At 39.2% G+C, this 19,372-nt stretch overlaps 1 protein-coding gene across 3 annotated transcripts in view; it reads right to left on the bottom strand.

Annotated features, from left to right (window-relative positions):
• Positions 1–19,372, bottom strand: part of hiw (MYC binding protein highwire) — a 443,394-nt gene that overhangs the window by 67,649 nt on the left and 356,373 nt on the right. For all 3 annotated transcript variants that reach the window (XM_071673952.1, XM_071673951.1, XM_071673953.1), the window contains exons 63-66: positions 18,776–18,890; positions 10,356–10,552; positions 5,273–5,446; positions 2,218–2,490 (exon numbers count right to left, since the gene is read on the bottom strand). In XM_071673952.1, the coding sequence (XP_071530053.1) occupies positions 2,218–2,490; positions 5,273–5,446; positions 10,356–10,552; positions 18,776–18,890 (759 nt within the window). The remainder of the gene's footprint in view (positions 1–2,217; positions 2,491–5,272; positions 5,447–10,355; positions 10,553–18,775; positions 18,891–19,372) is intronic.

The raw sequence follows: 19,372 nt of genomic DNA, 5'->3' as shown, positions 1-19,372 counted from the left end.
GTTTTACTCATATAATGTATTTCTTCTTTTTAATACCTAACTGCCCTTCCTCCCTTTGTTTCCTACCTTTTAAGGTATTAACAGGGGCATAAGGACAATGGTTTCATTTGCACATGGCCAGTCTCTATATGCTATGGATAATGTAAGGCATTACCAGACTCTGCCTGCTTGTAACAAGGTATGTTCTCTTCCAGTTAAATAATCTTTAATCCACTGAAGGTTCCCCTCTATTCTTGCCTTGTGATCTATCTATTTCTCTGATACCCATTTCTCCAGGAACTCCCATAGTATAAAAGAGTCTCCACTTATCAATGTCCTTACATGCCTCCCTCACATACACCATTCCATGCATTCTTCCATTTCTCTTCCTCCAGTAGTCTTCCATTCAATTTACCCAAGTCACTAGTGGTCTTCCTCTCACACCAACCCCTTTATTCATACTTATCATGCACTCTCTTTGTAAACTCCTCAACTTGATTTTCTTTCTACATACCTAAACCATCTCAAAGTATTGGCTTAAGTACTGCATAGTGATCTAGCTTCATTATCAGCCTTCCATGCAGTACAGAGTTAAATGCGTTTTGGCAATCTAAATACTGTATAAACAAACACCCCATGCAGTCTTCCCTTTTGTCTAAGACACAGCTCACTCTCTCATGGAAATCTTAGAAGTTTCTTACACAAGACCTCCTTTCCCTAAAATCCTTCTGTCTCTCACTCAGGTAATTTATCCTCTGTAAAAGGTCATCCATTTGCTTTCTGTTTATCTTTTCTAGAACCTTACAGACCAGTGCTTGTTCCTGGTTTCCTTTCTTATATACAGATATGACATTTGACCTTTTTCCACTCCCCTGGCATTATGCTTCTCTTTGGCAACAACTTGAATATTATTTCAAGAGGTCATTTTACTGCACCTACACACATCTTTAGCACCTATGGTGAAATTTCATTAGGACTATGAGACTTCTATTTTGTTTATGCCTTTTTTAGATACCTCAGTTTTCTAAAGCCTTCTCTCCATTCTAACTGACTGGTGATGGGGTTACAGTGTCTCCTTTTAGGAAAATAGCTTTGAACTTGTTATTCAGCTCCTCATTTATCCTTACATTATCTTCTACAATTCTTCCCTCTGAATCCCTCCCTAAGCCTGATTTGCTACTCTTTCACTAAAAATTTAATCCAAATAAACTTATGGAAAAGCTTTAAATTTTCCCCTTCTTTGCCAACTTCATTCTTTTCGAAGTTGTTTGTTCCTCCTTCCTTATTGTGCTATACATATTTCTTGCTTCTTTATACTTAGCAAAAGCTGATGTACTGGAGCATTGTCTGCACCTTCACTCCACATCTCAAACTTTTGATATCATTTATTGAACCATTCTTCCCTCTTTCTTACCATTCCCGGCATATTTGAAGCCACAGCTACCCATGTTCTGACTTCTTCACAGTAAACTTCAGGGAGCATCTTACCACAATGCCCTGGTTCCTAACTACTAAACTCCATTTCCCAATCAATCATACTACAGAAATTGTTTAGTTCTGTAGTCATCATGATTATATCTCCTTTAGGTCTTGTCTCGTCTCACCTCTGCTCTTTTAACTTCCTCATTTACCACATCAACAAAAACTGCATTATTCCCTCCTTTACTGTGTCTACAGGGTAATTGAGAGTGACTGTTCTATTTTAGCATTTAGCAACCATTCGTGTCCCCTTCCCTACCCCTACCCAAAATGTAAACTTGAAATTGTGGCAGTAATTCTTAATGTGCAAAAAAAACTTTATCTGCAGATGATGATTATGTGGTGAAGCTCTTTGACTGGGAATGTTAAAGGGTTAACTGTGAACAAGGCTTATGATCAAATAATTCATGACTAAAAAAATCAAAGGGTATGAACCTATGCAACTTTTCCCCCTTTTCACTGACATACCCATCAATAGGAATACCCCAGTAATGGACAACCCTTAACAAAAATCAGATCAAGACTGGGAGGCAGCAAATACGTGATGTATGAGACATTCATCTTAACATGTACCATTCTTCTGAAAATGTGAAATCTTTTTGTTGGGTCTTCATCACAGGTAAATATGGAAAGCCAAGGCGAACACAATGTTGGGGATGATTCTGCATGCATCCACTTGCTTTAAACAAAGAAAATGCTACTTGAGCACCAGTGACATGGGATAGAATTTTGAGTTCCATTGCAGAAATATCAACTAACCTGTCTCTGGACTCGTGCAGAACCAGTGTGCAGTAACGACAGCAAATGTCTAAGCAGATGATCTTGCTGAGCTAAATGTGCACGTCCTACTGCTGATCCACTGAGAGCCAACACCATGGACAACATCTCAAAGCAATAGGTATCTGGTGGACTATTCTGGCCTTCTTCAGGTGTGGCTGGAGTGCCTAAACCTCCACAACTTAACCCGGCCTCCCATTCTTCTCGTGCCCGCACTGTCTCCTTGCGAATTGCCTGAACTATGTGTGCACAAACCTGAGAATTTGAAGAAAGACTGTGTGTTATATCGAAAAGATCTGTATACATATCAATAATCATCTAACTTTAAATGCCTGAATGCTTAGCTGAGGAGACTGTGATAAGCCAAGAATAGAAGTAAGAAAGGTGTGCATAAAGAATATTCCTTTTAGTATTAAGGAGTTCAGTGAGTAAACAGTTTGGATATGATTCAAATATGGATCACCTTTACTCAAGAATAGGAAATACTCTGTTGGTGGTGAGGATGGAAAAGCACAGAAGGTAACTAACTGGTCAATAAAAAGAAATTTTGGATGGGAGTGCTAAAAATCACAGTGCACACTTTTGGGGAGCAGTTAGGAGGCTTCCTGCATTATGAAAAGTATGTGCTACAATGGAATGAATTCAACATGCAAGAAGCCAGCTGGACAAAATGCAAAATTGAAGACCTCCATATGGGTTTATCTACTGTCTAATGACTATTTGTCCATGAACAAGCCATGAATAACTAAAAGCTGCTAAAGCAATGGTTTACCTATTGAACTCACTTGTCTGAACAATCCAGTTTTCACATCAAAACGTTCAAAAACAGGTGAATCTGTGAGATGCAACCAGGAAACATATCCCATTCCCAGTCAACATCATGTCATTAAAGGTATCAGTTGCACCTGAATCTTAATGGAAATACATTTGCACATTTTGGCAATAAAACACATGCTGTTTTGTAATTCACAGAAATATTCTCAATCATTACATAATACCACAACAATTCACAGTAAATGAATACAACTCAAAGAACAAACTAAACTCAGCAAATAACATAACAGGTCCAAAATCAAGCATCATAACTTCATGAACACTACAGAAGTAGAATATCCAAAATCTGTGTTTCTAAACATCATTGTCCAAAAATCCATAGCAGTGCATTAAAGATTATTGCCAAATTGGAGTATGAGTTCCTAGAGCTGAATGTTTTGCTTAACTAGTGCTGCTGTATCTTATACCACTACTTACTCATTACTTTTGCTGTTTAAATAAGTGGCACTAGAGCTCCATACTTTTCTCATGTATCTGTGTGAAATATTCTGTCTTCACAATGGCACCCAAAAAGCATCCACTGATAGCGCTGGGTATAGTGTTACAGAAAGGATGCATATTGTATCATCCTCAGAATGAAAATGCAGGTAAATGAGTCATCTTCCAAGTTCTCCCACCCCTGCAGATGGTTCACTGACCCCTCTCCCAAAAATCTTCACATTCACCACACCATCCATAAACAAATTAAACAATCATGGTGACATCACACACATACCCTGCAGCAGATCCACCTTAACCTACAACCAATCATACTTCCTCTACTACTTGCACACATGTCTTACTCTCTTGATAAAAACTCATCATTGCTTCTAATAGCTTTCTCTGCACTCCACAAATTCATAACACCTTCTACATGGGATCTCTACCAACCCTGTCATGTGCCTTCTCCGATCCATAAATACCACATACAAATTCTTCTGTTTCTCTAAGTATTTCTTACTCATATTCTTCAAAGCAAACATTTGATACTCATATCCTCAACCACTTCTGAAACCACACTCTTCCTCCCCATTCTCTCAAATAGCAATCTCCTATACAACTTAACAGGTACATTCAACAAACTTAACCTCTGTTATTTGAGCATACACCATTGTACATTATGCCTTTATATAATGGCATACAGGCATTCTCGCCAATCCTTAAGCACCTCACCATGAGCCACACATACAATGAAAATCATAACTTATCAGTCAACAACACATTCACTTTCGTTCTTAAGAAATTTAACTGCAAACCTGTCTACTCCTGCTGCTTTCCCTCAAAGTTCATCTAAAGCAAGGCTTTCACTAGCTCTTTTTTTCATCAAACCACTTGCCATGACTCATTTTGCATAACTCCTTGTTCAGCTCTCACTAATACATTCAATAACTCTTCAAAATATTCATCTCCACTTCTCCTCATTTCTGCCTGTTACCACTTCCCTGTTTGACCTATTCAGTGATGATCCCATTTGTTTTCTTGTTCCTCTCACAGTATTAACCTCCAAAATTTTTTCTTAATTTCCCTGAAGTCTGCTGTTACTTGCTTACCCCAATTCTAAACTGAGCTCTTTTTCAACTCTTGCATTTTCCTCTTAACTCTGCCACTTTCTTTTGTACACACTCTTATCACTTGAACTCCTTTCCTATAAATAATGCACAAACACCTTTCTTTTCCGTTTCCATGACAACTTATCTCCTTCATCCAACCACTCACTATCTTCTCCCGTCTACCTCCTAGCATCTGCATGCCATTCACTCACCTCACACATTTAAGTAGTGCTTCCCTAAATACCTCTAATTTCTCATCCACTCCCCTAGCTTCATTTATTCTCCAACTTTTGCTATTTTCCAATCAATTTCTCCTGGCTCACTTTTACTTTCACCACCCTCTTCCCAACCCACATAATTTGCTCTTTTCCTAAAGTCTCCACAAATCATCATCCTCACATCTACAAAATAATGAGCAGCTTGTATGTTTTTCTCTTTGAATTATCTGGATGCTTTCCAACTTTTACCACACTAATCTGTGAGTTTCTGCGATATTCCGCTATCACAAACAGCTTTAAAGGGACCCAGTGGTCTGCTGCTGTTTGAGTTCCCTAGTATTCCTTTCAGTCTTCCTTTGTAGTGCATAATTTTTCTGTTCCTTACACAAAATTTTGAATATTTTCTTAATATCTTCACTCATACTGCAGACAAAAATATTCACGAATCAACCTTACCTGTTTTTGGAGATGTGTAAGCTTAGATCTTGAAAAAAGAATGCCAACCATGTGCTCTCGAAGGTCATTGTTCCGTTCTTGTTCCTCACCAGCCTCTATATTTCCTGCACAGCCACCGCCTCCTTCTACTCCTCTGTTTCCGCCTTCTGCAGTTATTATGAGTCGCCCAAACACCTACAAGCAGAAATGAAGTTAATAATGCTGAAATTCTTAGTTTTATGTCTGATTATAAACAAGGCAGCTTCTGCAAAACAATTAAGTTCTATCTGCCTATCTAGCATCTATAACTTCATTACCTTTTCCATGGAGATGGTCAAGTGTACACACTTTCTCAGTTAATTTATGAACATCTTCAACTTAAATACAATGTGCTAAAGAAAGTATGTCTTTATCTTTCATTTTGTATACAAAGGTGATTTGCTAAGCGAGACTAACATCTTTTGTCACAACACTCACAAAAAAAATGATCAACTAGATATGATGAAGAACTATTCCCCTCAAAAGCCTCTAGCCATTAGTAATTCATTCATTGTGCATATGTTCTATCTACCTGTACTCCTTTTACCCCCATCCATTCAACCACGTTTCTTCTTAACCAATCTATTACCTGTAGTGTGGCCATACCACCTTATAGGGGTATCATTCATATTTCTTTCTAAAAATCTTCAAACATATTTTTTTCTTTTTAATAGTAACTGACACAGCACAAGCAACTAACATGCCCAAATCAAGAAAAAAGTTATCAAGAAAGAAAGTAAATATCAATCAGGGCTCTGCAAGTGTTTGTAGACCTAACTCTTAAAGGAAGAGAGGTTACACAAAGAGGGAGAGAAAACAGAAGGAATAGAATTCTAAAGCTTAGCTGTGTGAGGGAAGGAAGAGGTATGATAACATCCAATCCCAAAGTGGCTGGTCTCCATACAGCAATGGGAGCAGCTAAATGCATGCCAAGGGTCCAAACCTTGAAGCTGGGTATGCAAGGAGACAGTTCATGAGAGAGAGTGTGATGCAGTCTGATCGAGTAAACAAGAAAAGGGTAAAATAAATGTGTGGAAATAAGAGTGTGGCTGGAAGAGCTGAAGTGAGTGTGTTGAAATGGTTCAGACATAGGGAAAGAATAAGTGAAGAGAGGATGACAATGAGGATATATGTGTCAGAAGTGGAAGGAACAAGGAGAGGTTAAAGACCAAATTGTAGATGGAAGGATGGAGTGAGAGCTCAGGGCCTGAATGTGCAGTAGCATGAAAAGCATCATGCACATGATAGAGTGAAATGGAGCGATGCAATCTACAGGAGGCAATGTGCTGTCAAGTGACTGAACCTGGGCATGTGAAGCAGCTGAAGGGACCCATGAAAAGGTATGTGGGGCCTGGTTGTGGATACAGAGCTGTGGTTTGGGTGCATTACAATTGACAGCTAGAGAATGGATGTACAAATGTGGCCTTTCTTCATTTGTTCCAGGCAACTACCTCACTAATGTGTGAAATGGTAAAGAAGTAAAGAGGAAGAATGGTTTGGAAATATCTTGGGAGTAAAGTCGAAGGTTGGTGAGAGGACAAGAGCTAAGGAAGGAGTACACTACTCCTGAAGCAGTTGTGAGAGTGTGTGATAGAGTGTAAGGAAGTAAATTCACGACTGATGTGGATAAAACTGAAAGACGATGGTGAGAGATGGGTGATTATTGGTGTCTATGGATCAGGCCAAGAAATGAAAGATCATGAGTGGAAACAGATGAGTGAGAGTGTCAGTAGCTTTGGTGCATGAGACCATATATTAGTAATGGATGACTTAAATGTGAAGGTAAGTAGGTAAGTAATGTAGCAGTTGAAGGTATAAGTGGTGTGCACGGTGTATTTAGCATGATGTATTGAAATGGAAGAGCTTGTGGTGCTGTGTGCTGTAAAAAGACTGGTGATTGGAAATACTTGATTTAAAAGGAGAGATGTACACAAGTACACATAAGTAAGCAGGAGAGACGTTCAACGGGCACAATTAGATTATGTACTAATTGATAGGTGTGTAAGAGTCTTTAGAATGTAAATGTGCTAAAAAGAACATCTGGTGGGATGTCTGATCACTATCTTGTAGAGGCGAAGGTGAAGATTTGTAAAGGTTTTCAAAAAACAGGTGACGATGTTGGGGAGAAGAGAGAAGTGATAGTATGTGAGCTTGGACAGGAGACTTGAGAAGAAATACCAGGAGAGACGGGAGGTAAATAATGTGCGAAAGAGAAGAGAACATATGGGTACATAGGTAATTGGGGCAAAAGGGTAAGTCATAACAAGTAGCGATGAAGTGAGGAGGAGATGGAGCAAGTAATTTGAAGGATTGTAAATGTGTTCAATGACAGTGGCAGAAGGGTGTCTTCGACAGGATGATATGCAAATTGAGAGAGTCATGGAGGGAAGTTTGGTGAAGAGAAAAGAGGTGGTGGAAGCCTTGTTAAAGATGAAATATGGCAAGGTTGCTAAAATGGATGGTACTGTTGTTGAATTTATTAAGAGAGGGAGTGACTGGGTTTTTGATTGGTTTGTAAGGATTTTCAAAGTACGTATAGATCATGATGAGGTGTATATTGTCATTGTGCTTACCTCCACACTTAAAATCACTCATCACTAATACCTAAAGTCTTACATCAAACCTGCCGACAAACTCACTGAGCTGCTCCCAAAACACTTGCTTCTCATGATCACTCTTCATGGTCAGGTGCATGATCACCAATAATCACCCATTTCTCACCATCTACTTTCAGTTTTACCCACATCAATCTACAATTTACTTCCTTACATTCTATCAGACACTCCCACACCTCCTGCTTCAGTACTACTATTCCTTTAGTTCTACAACACTCTTCTTCCTTACCCATGAGTTCTGTTTCACTTAAAGACCGAACATCCAGGTTTCTTTCCTCTAACAGAAAGCCTATCTCTCCTCTGTTCTCATCTTTATATCCACACAAATTTAGATACCTCAGTTCAAGCCTTCGAGGAGGATGTGCACTCCCTGCCTGGCTCTTTGTTCTGTTTCCTCTTTCAGAAATTGAAATACTGGAAGGGAAAGGTTTCCAACAGCTTCCACCCTCTTTAGTTGCCTTCTACAACACACAGGGAATACTGATGTAGAATTCTTTCTCCCCTACCTCTGGGATAATACATGTATAATTTTTTTTTTTCCAAAAGAGGGAACATAGAAGGGGTCAAGCGAGGATATTCCCTCTAAGGCTCAGTCCTCTGTTTTAAATGCTACCTTGCTAATGTGGGAAATGACAGACATACATTACATATCAATGTATACACATACATGCATATACAAACACATACACACATGTACATATTCATACTTGCTTGCCTTCACCCATTCCCAGCACCACCCCACCCTACAGAAAACATCTCCTGCATCAGCAAGGTAATGCCAGGAAAACAGACAAAAAAAAAAAAGGCCCATTTACATTTCAAACTTTCTTTTCTTCCGAACAGTTGCTCCATTTATACAAAGTAATGACCCATCCTTATATGAAGTACTGCTCTCACATCTGGAGTGGTTCTAGCTCTTCATCCTAACTCAACATAGCTGAAAGTAGTCTGACTTATCAACTCTCACAGGTTAATTTCAAAATTTGACCTATTTGCCCTGTGGCACAATATAGGTACAATTTCCCATTTGTGTGGGTTTTTGCTCCAGAGAGCTGGCTGCTTGTGTGCCCTTACCACTAGCTATACTCAGCAAGCTGCTGTGTCACATGATTGCTGTGTGGCCATTGGCAACTCATGGGTGAGCCATTTTGATAGCTGTTTCTTTCCATACATCTTGAAACTTTGGAACTCTCTACTCTCTCTTGTCTTTCCCAATGACTATGATCTGGCACATTTTAAAAGAGAGGTTTTTCAATTCCTCCAAAATTTGTAAATACTTTTCTCCCTGTCTCCTCTTTTTCCCTTTCATTAGCCACTCTATATTTCAATTAAGGCCCAAACTTGATGTGGACTTTTTTCTGTGACTGGATCCTCCATAGCAAAAAAAAGAAGAAAAAAAAGTCTTCTTGATTTAGTAAGTACAAAGTGCAGTACTTCATAAAATCAATATGAGTCTGAATGAGCTTGGGACATCTACTGATCCATAAATGCCACTAAGGTTGTAACGATTAAAAAGAAATTACAGGTTCCTATATGCCAAAGCATTGGAACCAACTCTGACTGGGATGAAAGAACTAGACAAATTACAGAATGTTATGGGTCTCAACTGTAAAGCTACCTCAATGCATATGAGTGGATTAAAATGCCACCTACATGAGATATGTTTAAAAAATCTGGAACTTTCAGAAATAGACTGACTAAAAGTAGTCATCTGGAACATTAGGTAGGAACCTCTGCCAACACTGCACTAGAGTAGCCCTCTGCCAGTGGCCTATTAATGGTGAGGCAATAAAGGGTAAGAAGCAGCACTGGAGTTAACTAGTTATGGAGGGTATTGCTGAGGCCATTCCCTTTAGGGAGTTCCAGAGGGAATAGACATCAGTGATATAGACATATAGAGTTTTTCCCTGTAACACTGCAATTCAAAATGGTTTTAAGGTAATTTGCAGAATATAAAAAACAGCATGATGAGAAAGATAATACAAATTTAAGGTAATCTATATATCTCCACCTTGAACCATTTGAAGGAACAGGTTATTGTCTACAGTTCAAAAATATATGAAATTCATTAAATCAAAGAATGTTTAACAAATCCTAAAAACACCATTCGAAGACATAACATAGTTTGAAATACTTGTGTAATTCAATTGCTCTAACATCTATTCAGTGGCTACTGTGAAGAATTAACTGCATCCTGTTCCTGGTTAATAAATGGCTGTTGAGATAGATGAATGGGTGCATTAGCCGTACTGGGTTCAGAAGCATACAGCACATCTTACAAGATTCATTTTACTTAATTCACCAAAATGGCCAGATTTCTTAGCGACTAGTGTTTTAAGCATACTTGTAACAAAATTCTCATCTAGCAATAAGTTAATAATTAAGTACTGTAGTCATATAATTCAAACCATATACATTCAGGGTGACATACAGAACAATTGTGTTGTTACCTGTCCAGTGATAAGTCTGAAAACTTTAAGAGTTTCTTGTTCACAAGCCCGATGCTGGATGGTGAGAGGAGAATGCTGACGAAGAGGTCGTGAACCCATTCCTTCACCATCACCACTTCCAAGTACTCTAACTTGTCGCACTCGTACGCTCTGGTCTGGCCCCCTTAATTCAATCACCATGGTAGCAATTACATCACCTATTTGTAAGACATGTGTACCCAACTATGAGTCAACAGGCAAAATGGTGAAAGATGACAGCAATTCATAGTAGGTTATATAATCTAAGATAAAACAAAAAGACAGCATGAAATTTTTAATTCATGACATGTATTATACCCACTGGCATCCTATTCAGTTCATTTACACATATATACATATGGAGCCATAAGTTTTTAGAATGTATAGAAGAAAATTTCCTATACTAAAATGTTACTGTGCAAACTAGAATAAGTGGAACCAATGCACCATCATTACGATATCTTACCTTTGCACATACTTGCATGGATATTGCTAATATCATTTATGATAAGCTAACCAAAAGAAGATGACTATAAAAGTGAAGAAGAAAGACTAGATATTCTAGTTGTTCATTCATGGTTACCCCAAGACCAAATTTTGAGAAAGAGTCATGATGTTACTTAGGACTTATTTCTACAAGCTCCTGCAGCCCAAGGATACTTTACTTGCAATAGCAAGGAAATGTTGACTCCTTTCCAGTGAAAAGTTTTCTGATGAGACTATACTTCCAATAATAAGAAAGAAAAAATGCAAAAACACTCTTTGCCCATGCTTCACGAGCTACTATGAGATTTCTTTTGCTAACTGCATTTTCATCACAAAGTAGGTATGGTTTAAACAATATAACATCATGATATGAAGTACTCTCAGTGAGAAAATGACAAGCAATAAACAACCAGAACTGTGTTTATAATACCTTTATAACCTTCAAGCTTCTTGATTTTGAATACATAACACAGAGATTTTGTTAAAGGTAGATGGAATATACTGACTCATTTATCTTTTCTTTCTTTCATACTATTCACCATTTCCCACGTTAGTGAGGTAGCGTTAAGAACAGAGGACTGTATATATATTATTATATATTATTTTTTTATTTTGCTTTGTCGCTGTCTCCCGCGTTTGCGAGGTAGCACAAGGAAACAGACGAAAGAAATGGCCCAACCCACCCCCATACACATGTATATACACACACGTCCACACACGCAAATATACATACCTATACATCTCAATGTACACATATATATACACACACAGACACATACATATATACCCATGCACACAATTCACACTGTCTGCCTCTATTCATTCCCATCGCCACCTTGCCACACATGGAATACCATCCCCCTCCCCCCTCATGTGTGCGGGGTAGCGCTAGGAAAAGAAAACAAAGGCCTCATTCATTCGCATTCAGTCTCTAGCTGTCATGCAATAATGCCCGAAACCACAGCTCCCTTTCCACATCCAGGCCCCACACAGCTTTCCATGGTTTACCTCAGACGCTTCACATGCCCTGATTCACTCCACTGACAGCACGTCAACCCTGGTATACCACATCGATCCAATTCACTCTATTCCTTGCCCGCCTTTCACCCTCCTGCATGTTCAGGCCCCGATCACTCAAAATCTTTTTCACTCCATCTTTCCACCTCCAATTTGGTCTCCCACTTCTCCTCGTTCCCTCCACCTCTGACACATATATCCTCTTGGTCAATCTTTCCTCACTCATTGTATATATATATTTTTTTTTTTTTTTTTTATACTTTGTCGCTGTCTCCCGCGTTTGCGAGGTAGCGCAAGGAAACAGACGAAAGAAATGGCCCAACCCACCCCCATACACATGTATATACATACGTCCACACACGCAAATATACATACCTACACAGCTTTCCATGGTTTACCCCAGACGCTTCACATGCCCTGATTCAATCCACTGACAGCACGTCAACCCCGGTATACCACATCGATCCAATTCACTCTATTCCTTGCCCTCCTTTCACCCTCCTGCATGTTCAGGCCCCGATCACACAAAATCTTTTTCACTCCATCTTTCCACCTCCAATTTGGTCTCCCACTTCTCCTCGTTCCCTCCACCTCCGACACATATATCCTCTTGGTCAATCTTTCCTCACTCATTCTCTCCATGTGCCCAAACCATTTCAAACCACCCTCTTCTGCTCTCTCAACCACGCTCTTTTTATTTACACACATCTCTCTTACTCTTACGTTACTTACTCGATCAAACCACCTCACACCACACATTGTCCTCAAACATCTCATTTCCAACACATCCACCCTCCTATGCAAAACCCTATCTATAGCCCATGCCTCACAACCATATAGCATTGTTGGAACCACTATTCCCTCAAACATACCCATTTTTGCTTTCCGAGATAATGTCTTTGCCCTCCACACATTCTTCGTTCCCATAACATCCCCCCCGTGACTCACTTCCGCTTCCATGGTTCCATCCACTGCCAAATCCACTCCCAGATATCTAAAACACTTCACTTCCTCCAGTTTTTCTCCATTCAAACTTACCTCCCTATTGACTTGTCCCTCAACCCTACTGTACCTAATAACCTTGCTCTTATTCACATTTACTCTCAGCTTTCTTCTTTCACACTTTTTACCAAACTCAGCCACCAGCTTCTGCACTTTCTCACCTGAATCAGCCACCAACGCTGTATCATCAGCGAACAACAACTGACTCACTTCTCATGCCCTGTCATCCACAACAGACTGCATACTTGCCCCTCTCTCCAAAACACTTGCATTCACCTTCCTAACAACCCCATCCATAAACATATTAAACAACCATGGAGACATCATATATCTGTATATATCTCTAACACCTGTTCCCTTCAAGAACTCCCTCAAAGGGGTGGCCTTGGCAAAAGCGACTCCATAACTGGTGAAATCCAATACTGCTCTTTAGCCATTAGTGTCTCACCCTTAAAAGACCACTCACAGAGGGGAAAACTCTAATGCAGTGCTTTCAGAGGCTCCTATCTTATGTTCCTTCTAAATTACTACTGCCTAATGTGCCTACCTAATGTTCCAACCCATTATCTTTACCTAATGCTCCCATTTAATATTCCTACCCACTATTTTTACCTAATGCTCCTGCTTAATGTCCCTACCTACTACTTGTAACTATTCCTCTTACCATTTTGCCAAAAGGCAGGGCTAGCATACAGCATTTACCACAAATGTAAAGTTACAAAGAATGAGTTTTGAAAGTTAAGTGTTGTTAAGCATTGTATGTGGCAAGGAGAGATTGTATGCTTGTGAACAGAAAGCCAGCAGTCCACGTACAGGTGAGGCAGATAGAAATGACAGCTACCTGGGTCAGAGGAGTGCAACTTGACAACCACTGAAGTACTGGCTCATTATGCAGCCATCACTAACCAGGTGGGTGGTAGTGGCAATACACCTCCCTGGTCTGTGGCTGCCTGCTAACTGCTACCTACCATTTTATCACAGAAAATCTCCACCTCTCCTGCCACTAACACCACCACTTTAAATATCCCATTTTTTTATGTATCTGTATTGAAAAAAAAATATCAATCCTTACAACATATTTAACATACACAATATCAAAACATAAGAATTTGGGTTGTATTGCCACAATAAGCAGAATGAAGAGCAAAGAAATTACCAAACAGTGGTGGTTTTAACTCCATCCACCTCCTGTCCCACCACCACCACCATTGCCACCATCAACATCACCAACCACCACAACCACCATTAAAGACCACCATCAACATCTTTACCAACCACCATCAACATCTTTACCAACACCTTTACCGACTACCACCACCATTACTAACCACCACCACCACCATCACTAACATTACCAAACACCACCACCACCATCAGCATCTTTACCAACCACCACCAACACCATTACCAACCACCATCAACACCCTTAACAACTACCACTACCACCACAACCAGCAATATCAAACACCATCACCACTGCCATCATTACCAACTACCACCATCACTTTTACAAGCCACAACCACCATTGCCACTATTAGCACCTGCTGCCACTGCCAACACCATTAACAACCACCAACAACACAATTCAACCGTAACAAAATACACAGAAAGCTAAATGAGGGCAAGGAAGGTGCGGATGACTGACAGGTCTACCGATAGGAAATCTAAGTAAGACTGGGCAGGGAAGTCATGTTTACCAACTCTCCCATAAAAGATAAGGCAAGTGATGTTTCTGTTTTTCTAATCAGACTGTTTTCCACTAAACAGTTCTCATGTTTACCAACTCTCCCATAAAAGATAAGGCAAGTGATGTTTCTGTTTTTCTAATCAGACTGTTTTCCACTAAACAGTTCTCATGTTTACCAACTCTCCCATAAAAGATAAGGCAAGTGATGTTTCTATTTTTCTAATCAGACTGTTTTCCACTAAACAGTTCTCTTGTCTCACATATAGGCACAATGTTGGCAGTGAATAAGATAAATACACACAGAAATACGGAATAAAAAACAAGGTAACTGTAATACTTGTTCATCTGTCTCTCAAGGTATTTCTCACACATAGTCCTCTAAGCAAACAAATTATCCACACATCCTCTACCACTTCTGAAACCAGAGTGTTCCTCCCTGTCTGATACTTTGTATATACCTTCACCTTCTCAATCACCACCCTCCCATACAACTTACCAGGTACGCTCAACAAACTTATAAGAACGCAGTCTGAACACTCACTTTTATCCCCCTTGCTTTCATAAAATGACATTATACTTAATATGCCAATCCTCAGGTACCTTATCATGATCCATACATACACTGACAATCCTAACACGTCAATCAATAACATCACTATTACTTGGTCTCATGCACCAAAACTGCTGACACAATCACTCAGCCTCTCCTAAAACACCTGCCTCTCATGATCTTTCTTCTCCCGCATTAGCAAGGTAGCGCAAGGAAACAGACGAAAGAATGGCCCAACCCACCCACATACACATGAATATACATACACATCCACACACGCAAATATACATACCTATACATCTTAACGTATACATATACATACACACACAGACATATAGATGTATACACATGTACATAATTCATACTGTTTGCCTTTATTCATTCCCATTGCCATCCCGCCACACATGAAATAACAACCCCCTCCCCCCACATGTGCACGAGGTAGCGCTAAGAAAAGACAACAAAGGCACATTCATTCACACTCAGTCTCTAGCTGTCATGTAATAATGTACCAAAACCAAAGCACCCTTTCCACATCCAGGCCCCACAGAACTTTCCATGGTTTACCCCAGACGCTTCACATGCCCTGGTTTAATCCACTGACAGCACGTCGACCCCAGTATACCACATCATTCCAATTCACTGCATTCCTTGCATGCCTTCCACCCTCCTGTATATATGCATGTGTGTGTGTGTGTGAGTAATTCTGATCTAGGATTCTTTTCAATCTTTATGAGGCTCCTGCAGCCTTCAAGGAAACTTGCCACACCCACCAGCTGTTGTTTTGTTGCATGTGCATCTATGTGCAGAGAGTGCAGGGCAATTAAGAAGTAAGTTTTTTTAGCTTCTTTATGGTAGATGCATTATGAGCATGAAGGGTCCTGGGATATGCTAAAACAGTGGCTGCATTGTTGCAGTGATGGAGATGTCTAAAGCACAGATGGAAGAGTGTGACTTATGTTTGCCTTGGAAGTGTGGTTTCTGATGGGTTTATATCTGGTGAGTTGGAGTTAAAGACTGAGTTGGGATGTCAACTGCATAGTGCTTGACAAATTATTTCAGTGTGTATACACTCTGTCAGTGTTACATTTTTGTATGGGGTGAGGGGACCTGTCAGTAGACATCACTGAAGTGTAAGGCAGGGATAAGCTGCTTATTTCTACTTGGAGGCTGGAGCTTAGCTGTGGAGTGGTTTGGGTGGGAGGGGTCTGGGGGTCTTCATAGAAATGAATGCCAAGCATGTTAAGGCAGGACTGTATTGGGAAGAGCTTTATTCCATTGTGAAGATGTATTTCTGTGGTTGTTAGGCAGTCAGTGATTGTTCTGAGTGTTCTATTTTGTGTAGTTTGCTGCTTTGCCATATTTGCTTTTGAGAAGATGAGAGACTAAGCAGGTAAGGAATGAGAGAATGAGAGACCAGGCAGGTTAGCATATTCTAAAGAGGAGTGGGTGAAATGTTTGTAAAGGATGCTGAGGGATTCTTTTTCACGTCCAAATCAGGTGCTAGTTGGTGTTCTGGTTAGTGTTCTGAGGACATACAGTTTGTGTGTTGCTTTTATGATGATGCTATTGATGTGGAGAATGAGTGTAATGTGTGTGTTTTATGCAATGCCTAGGATGGTTGGTGTTTTGTTCTGTGGGAGTGATTGTCCATTCAAGGTGAATGGAGAGTGAGGTGGATTCATGTCTGTCTGGGGTTAAAAGTGACTGAGGACTGGAGTGGAGATGCAGACAAGTGTTAAAGGTGACCTGGGTATGGGCAAAGAGGTAGGCTCTGGTGTTTATTGCAAGCTGCAACATCACATCTGAAAATAGTAACATACATCTGAATATCATTATAGCTTCTGTGTTATAACTATAAAATTGTTACTGATGGAAATTCAATACTAGTTACAAAAATAGTAAATGTTTTACTTCCAAGGCAAAAGATGATGGATCATAAAGATAAATCATATAGATACCTACATAAAAGTAATAAACTACTAACATAGACATAGACAGTCTATCCATTATAGGATAGACTAGGCAAGTCCCTAACCTGCCAGTGTGCTCTGTACCTCCTCCTAGATTTCGCTGACAAACTGGCAGATATGTGTCATAGTGTCAAAGAAGATTTCTGGCATCTTCATTCATAATGCAGATCAGAGACACAGAGCCATAAATCTGGAGGCACTACAACATCACATCACATTTCCACATGTCTTTTATCCTACCCAACACCATCATCACCAAAACTGGCCTGTCAATGAATATCCAAGTCTTCCTCCACACACTGCTGACCATATCAGTCTTAAATGCCCATCCTGAGCACTCATTTAGCATTCTTCACCTGAGAACATATCTATATAGCCAAATGATCAATCAAAGACTTACCAGCCTTGCTCTTCTCCACATTACAGAGATACTGATGTTAACGATAATACTGTCATCAAGGGGTGTGACTGCATAGGAAACCACCACGTTGCTATCATCTTTGATCATATTATGATTCTGTGTACTGAAGTGTGTATCCTAGTGTAAATGAGTTATGAAAAACTTGTGTTGACTCAAAGAAGTATTTCATATAACCTTATACACATAGTCTTTAAAATCCTGACTTCACCCCTAAGATAGTACATTTTTCTTGTACTGTTTCTCTCAAATTAGGAATAAGCATACTATCATAATATGCCTAAACAGAATAGGAATAACTAAATAATGAAAAAAATAAAAAACTTTACCCTAACATTATCTTAATAAAATCTATCAGATTCTGATGTTTCCATTAATTCTGCCATCCTAATTCTTGATACTGTACCTGCATTAATCTATGTACCACAGCCACAAATCTTTTATCAATACTCCACGGAAGTGATTTACTATTATCTAATAATACAATTTCATTGAGTGAATACAAGCTCAAAAGTAAAATGGGATTAGCCATGAGTAGGAAGCTCATGGCTTAGTTATGAAGTCACCAAAAGATTTTAAACTAGGGTTGTCCAACTGGTGGCCTGCAGAAAGATTTTGTACAGTGAGCAAAAGCTCCTAAATGTGCATTCAAATTCTAACAATCAATTTCTGCTGACTAATGCAAGTGAACAAAATGGAAATAACCACAAACAGAATCAGAGCAGGGAAAATGTTGTTAAAAAAATGTCCAAACCTAATTTAGTACTAAGTTAACACATAACTTCACCAGACTTCACTCATCATAAAAGAAAGAAAGAAAAAGAACAGTAAAAAACAAAACTTTTTCATCTGTTTTGTCTTGCAACCCTACAGATAGATGCTGTTATATCTGTTCTAATACATGAGAACATCCATCCACACAGATAAAGGTATGATTATTAGTTTATTTTATTCTTATTCTCATTAGATGCTTTTTACACCAAATACTTCAATTCATATTTGTGAGCTTTTGCTTTGCTCCTCTATCTTGCTACTGCAGGGTTAATTTAGGTGTTGTTTCATTTTTTGTACTGCTGCCTTAAGGTTCATGCCTTAGGTAAATGCAGCCCCCTTGTTGTTATACATGACTTAAGACAGCCCTGAACATGAAAACTCAATGCCTTGAGGAATAATACTACATCAACTAGGAAATGCAATGAATGTAATGTTATTTCAGCTTAGTGTATGCCTATATGAAAGTCTACAAAACAGAAAATAGGGATTCTCACATGGAAGAACAGCATGGATCCAGCCAGTAAATCTGCTTTCTACATCCACTTTTCTAGCTACGATGATATCATCACTGCCTCCACCACACTTGAATATCACACTTGATACCTTGTTCTGAAAAGTAGTAGTAAAAATCTATTTAGTTTTTCAAAACTAAGAAGACAGTTTGAATAATGGCGTATACTTACAAAACACAGTCACTTCTATCATAAGTCTACATAATATCAACTGTCCACATAATACAATTTGAATACTATACAATTTATCTTAAAGTGAAAAGAAAGCTGAAAAAAGTTGATATACAGTGATCCATGATCCTTAGATTTCAGGTGAACACTGTTTGTTCACACATACATGTTCCACTACCTTGTGTGACTGAGTAAAACATGAGGCACATCCTTCACCATTAACCTTGTCAGTTTTAACCCTACACAGTATATGATTAAGCAAGAGTCCCAACCATGTATGCCTTATAGTCTGAGTTTTCTACCTGCATTTAAAGGAACCAATGGTTCCTTTACTCACTACACATAAATGTATAACTGGCATGCAGAAATATCCACAGAGCTCAGTTACCAAGAGAAAATCATAGGAAA

This window comes from Panulirus ornatus, chromosome 19 (genome assembly GCF_036320965.1).
Source record: "Panulirus ornatus isolate Po-2019 chromosome 19, ASM3632096v1, whole genome shotgun sequence".
NCBI classification, from domain to species: Eukaryota; Metazoa; Arthropoda; class Malacostraca; order Decapoda; family Palinuridae; genus Panulirus; species Panulirus ornatus.
Note: the sequence above shows the minus strand (reverse complement) of the source record. Positions and strands in the feature narration are given on the sequence as shown.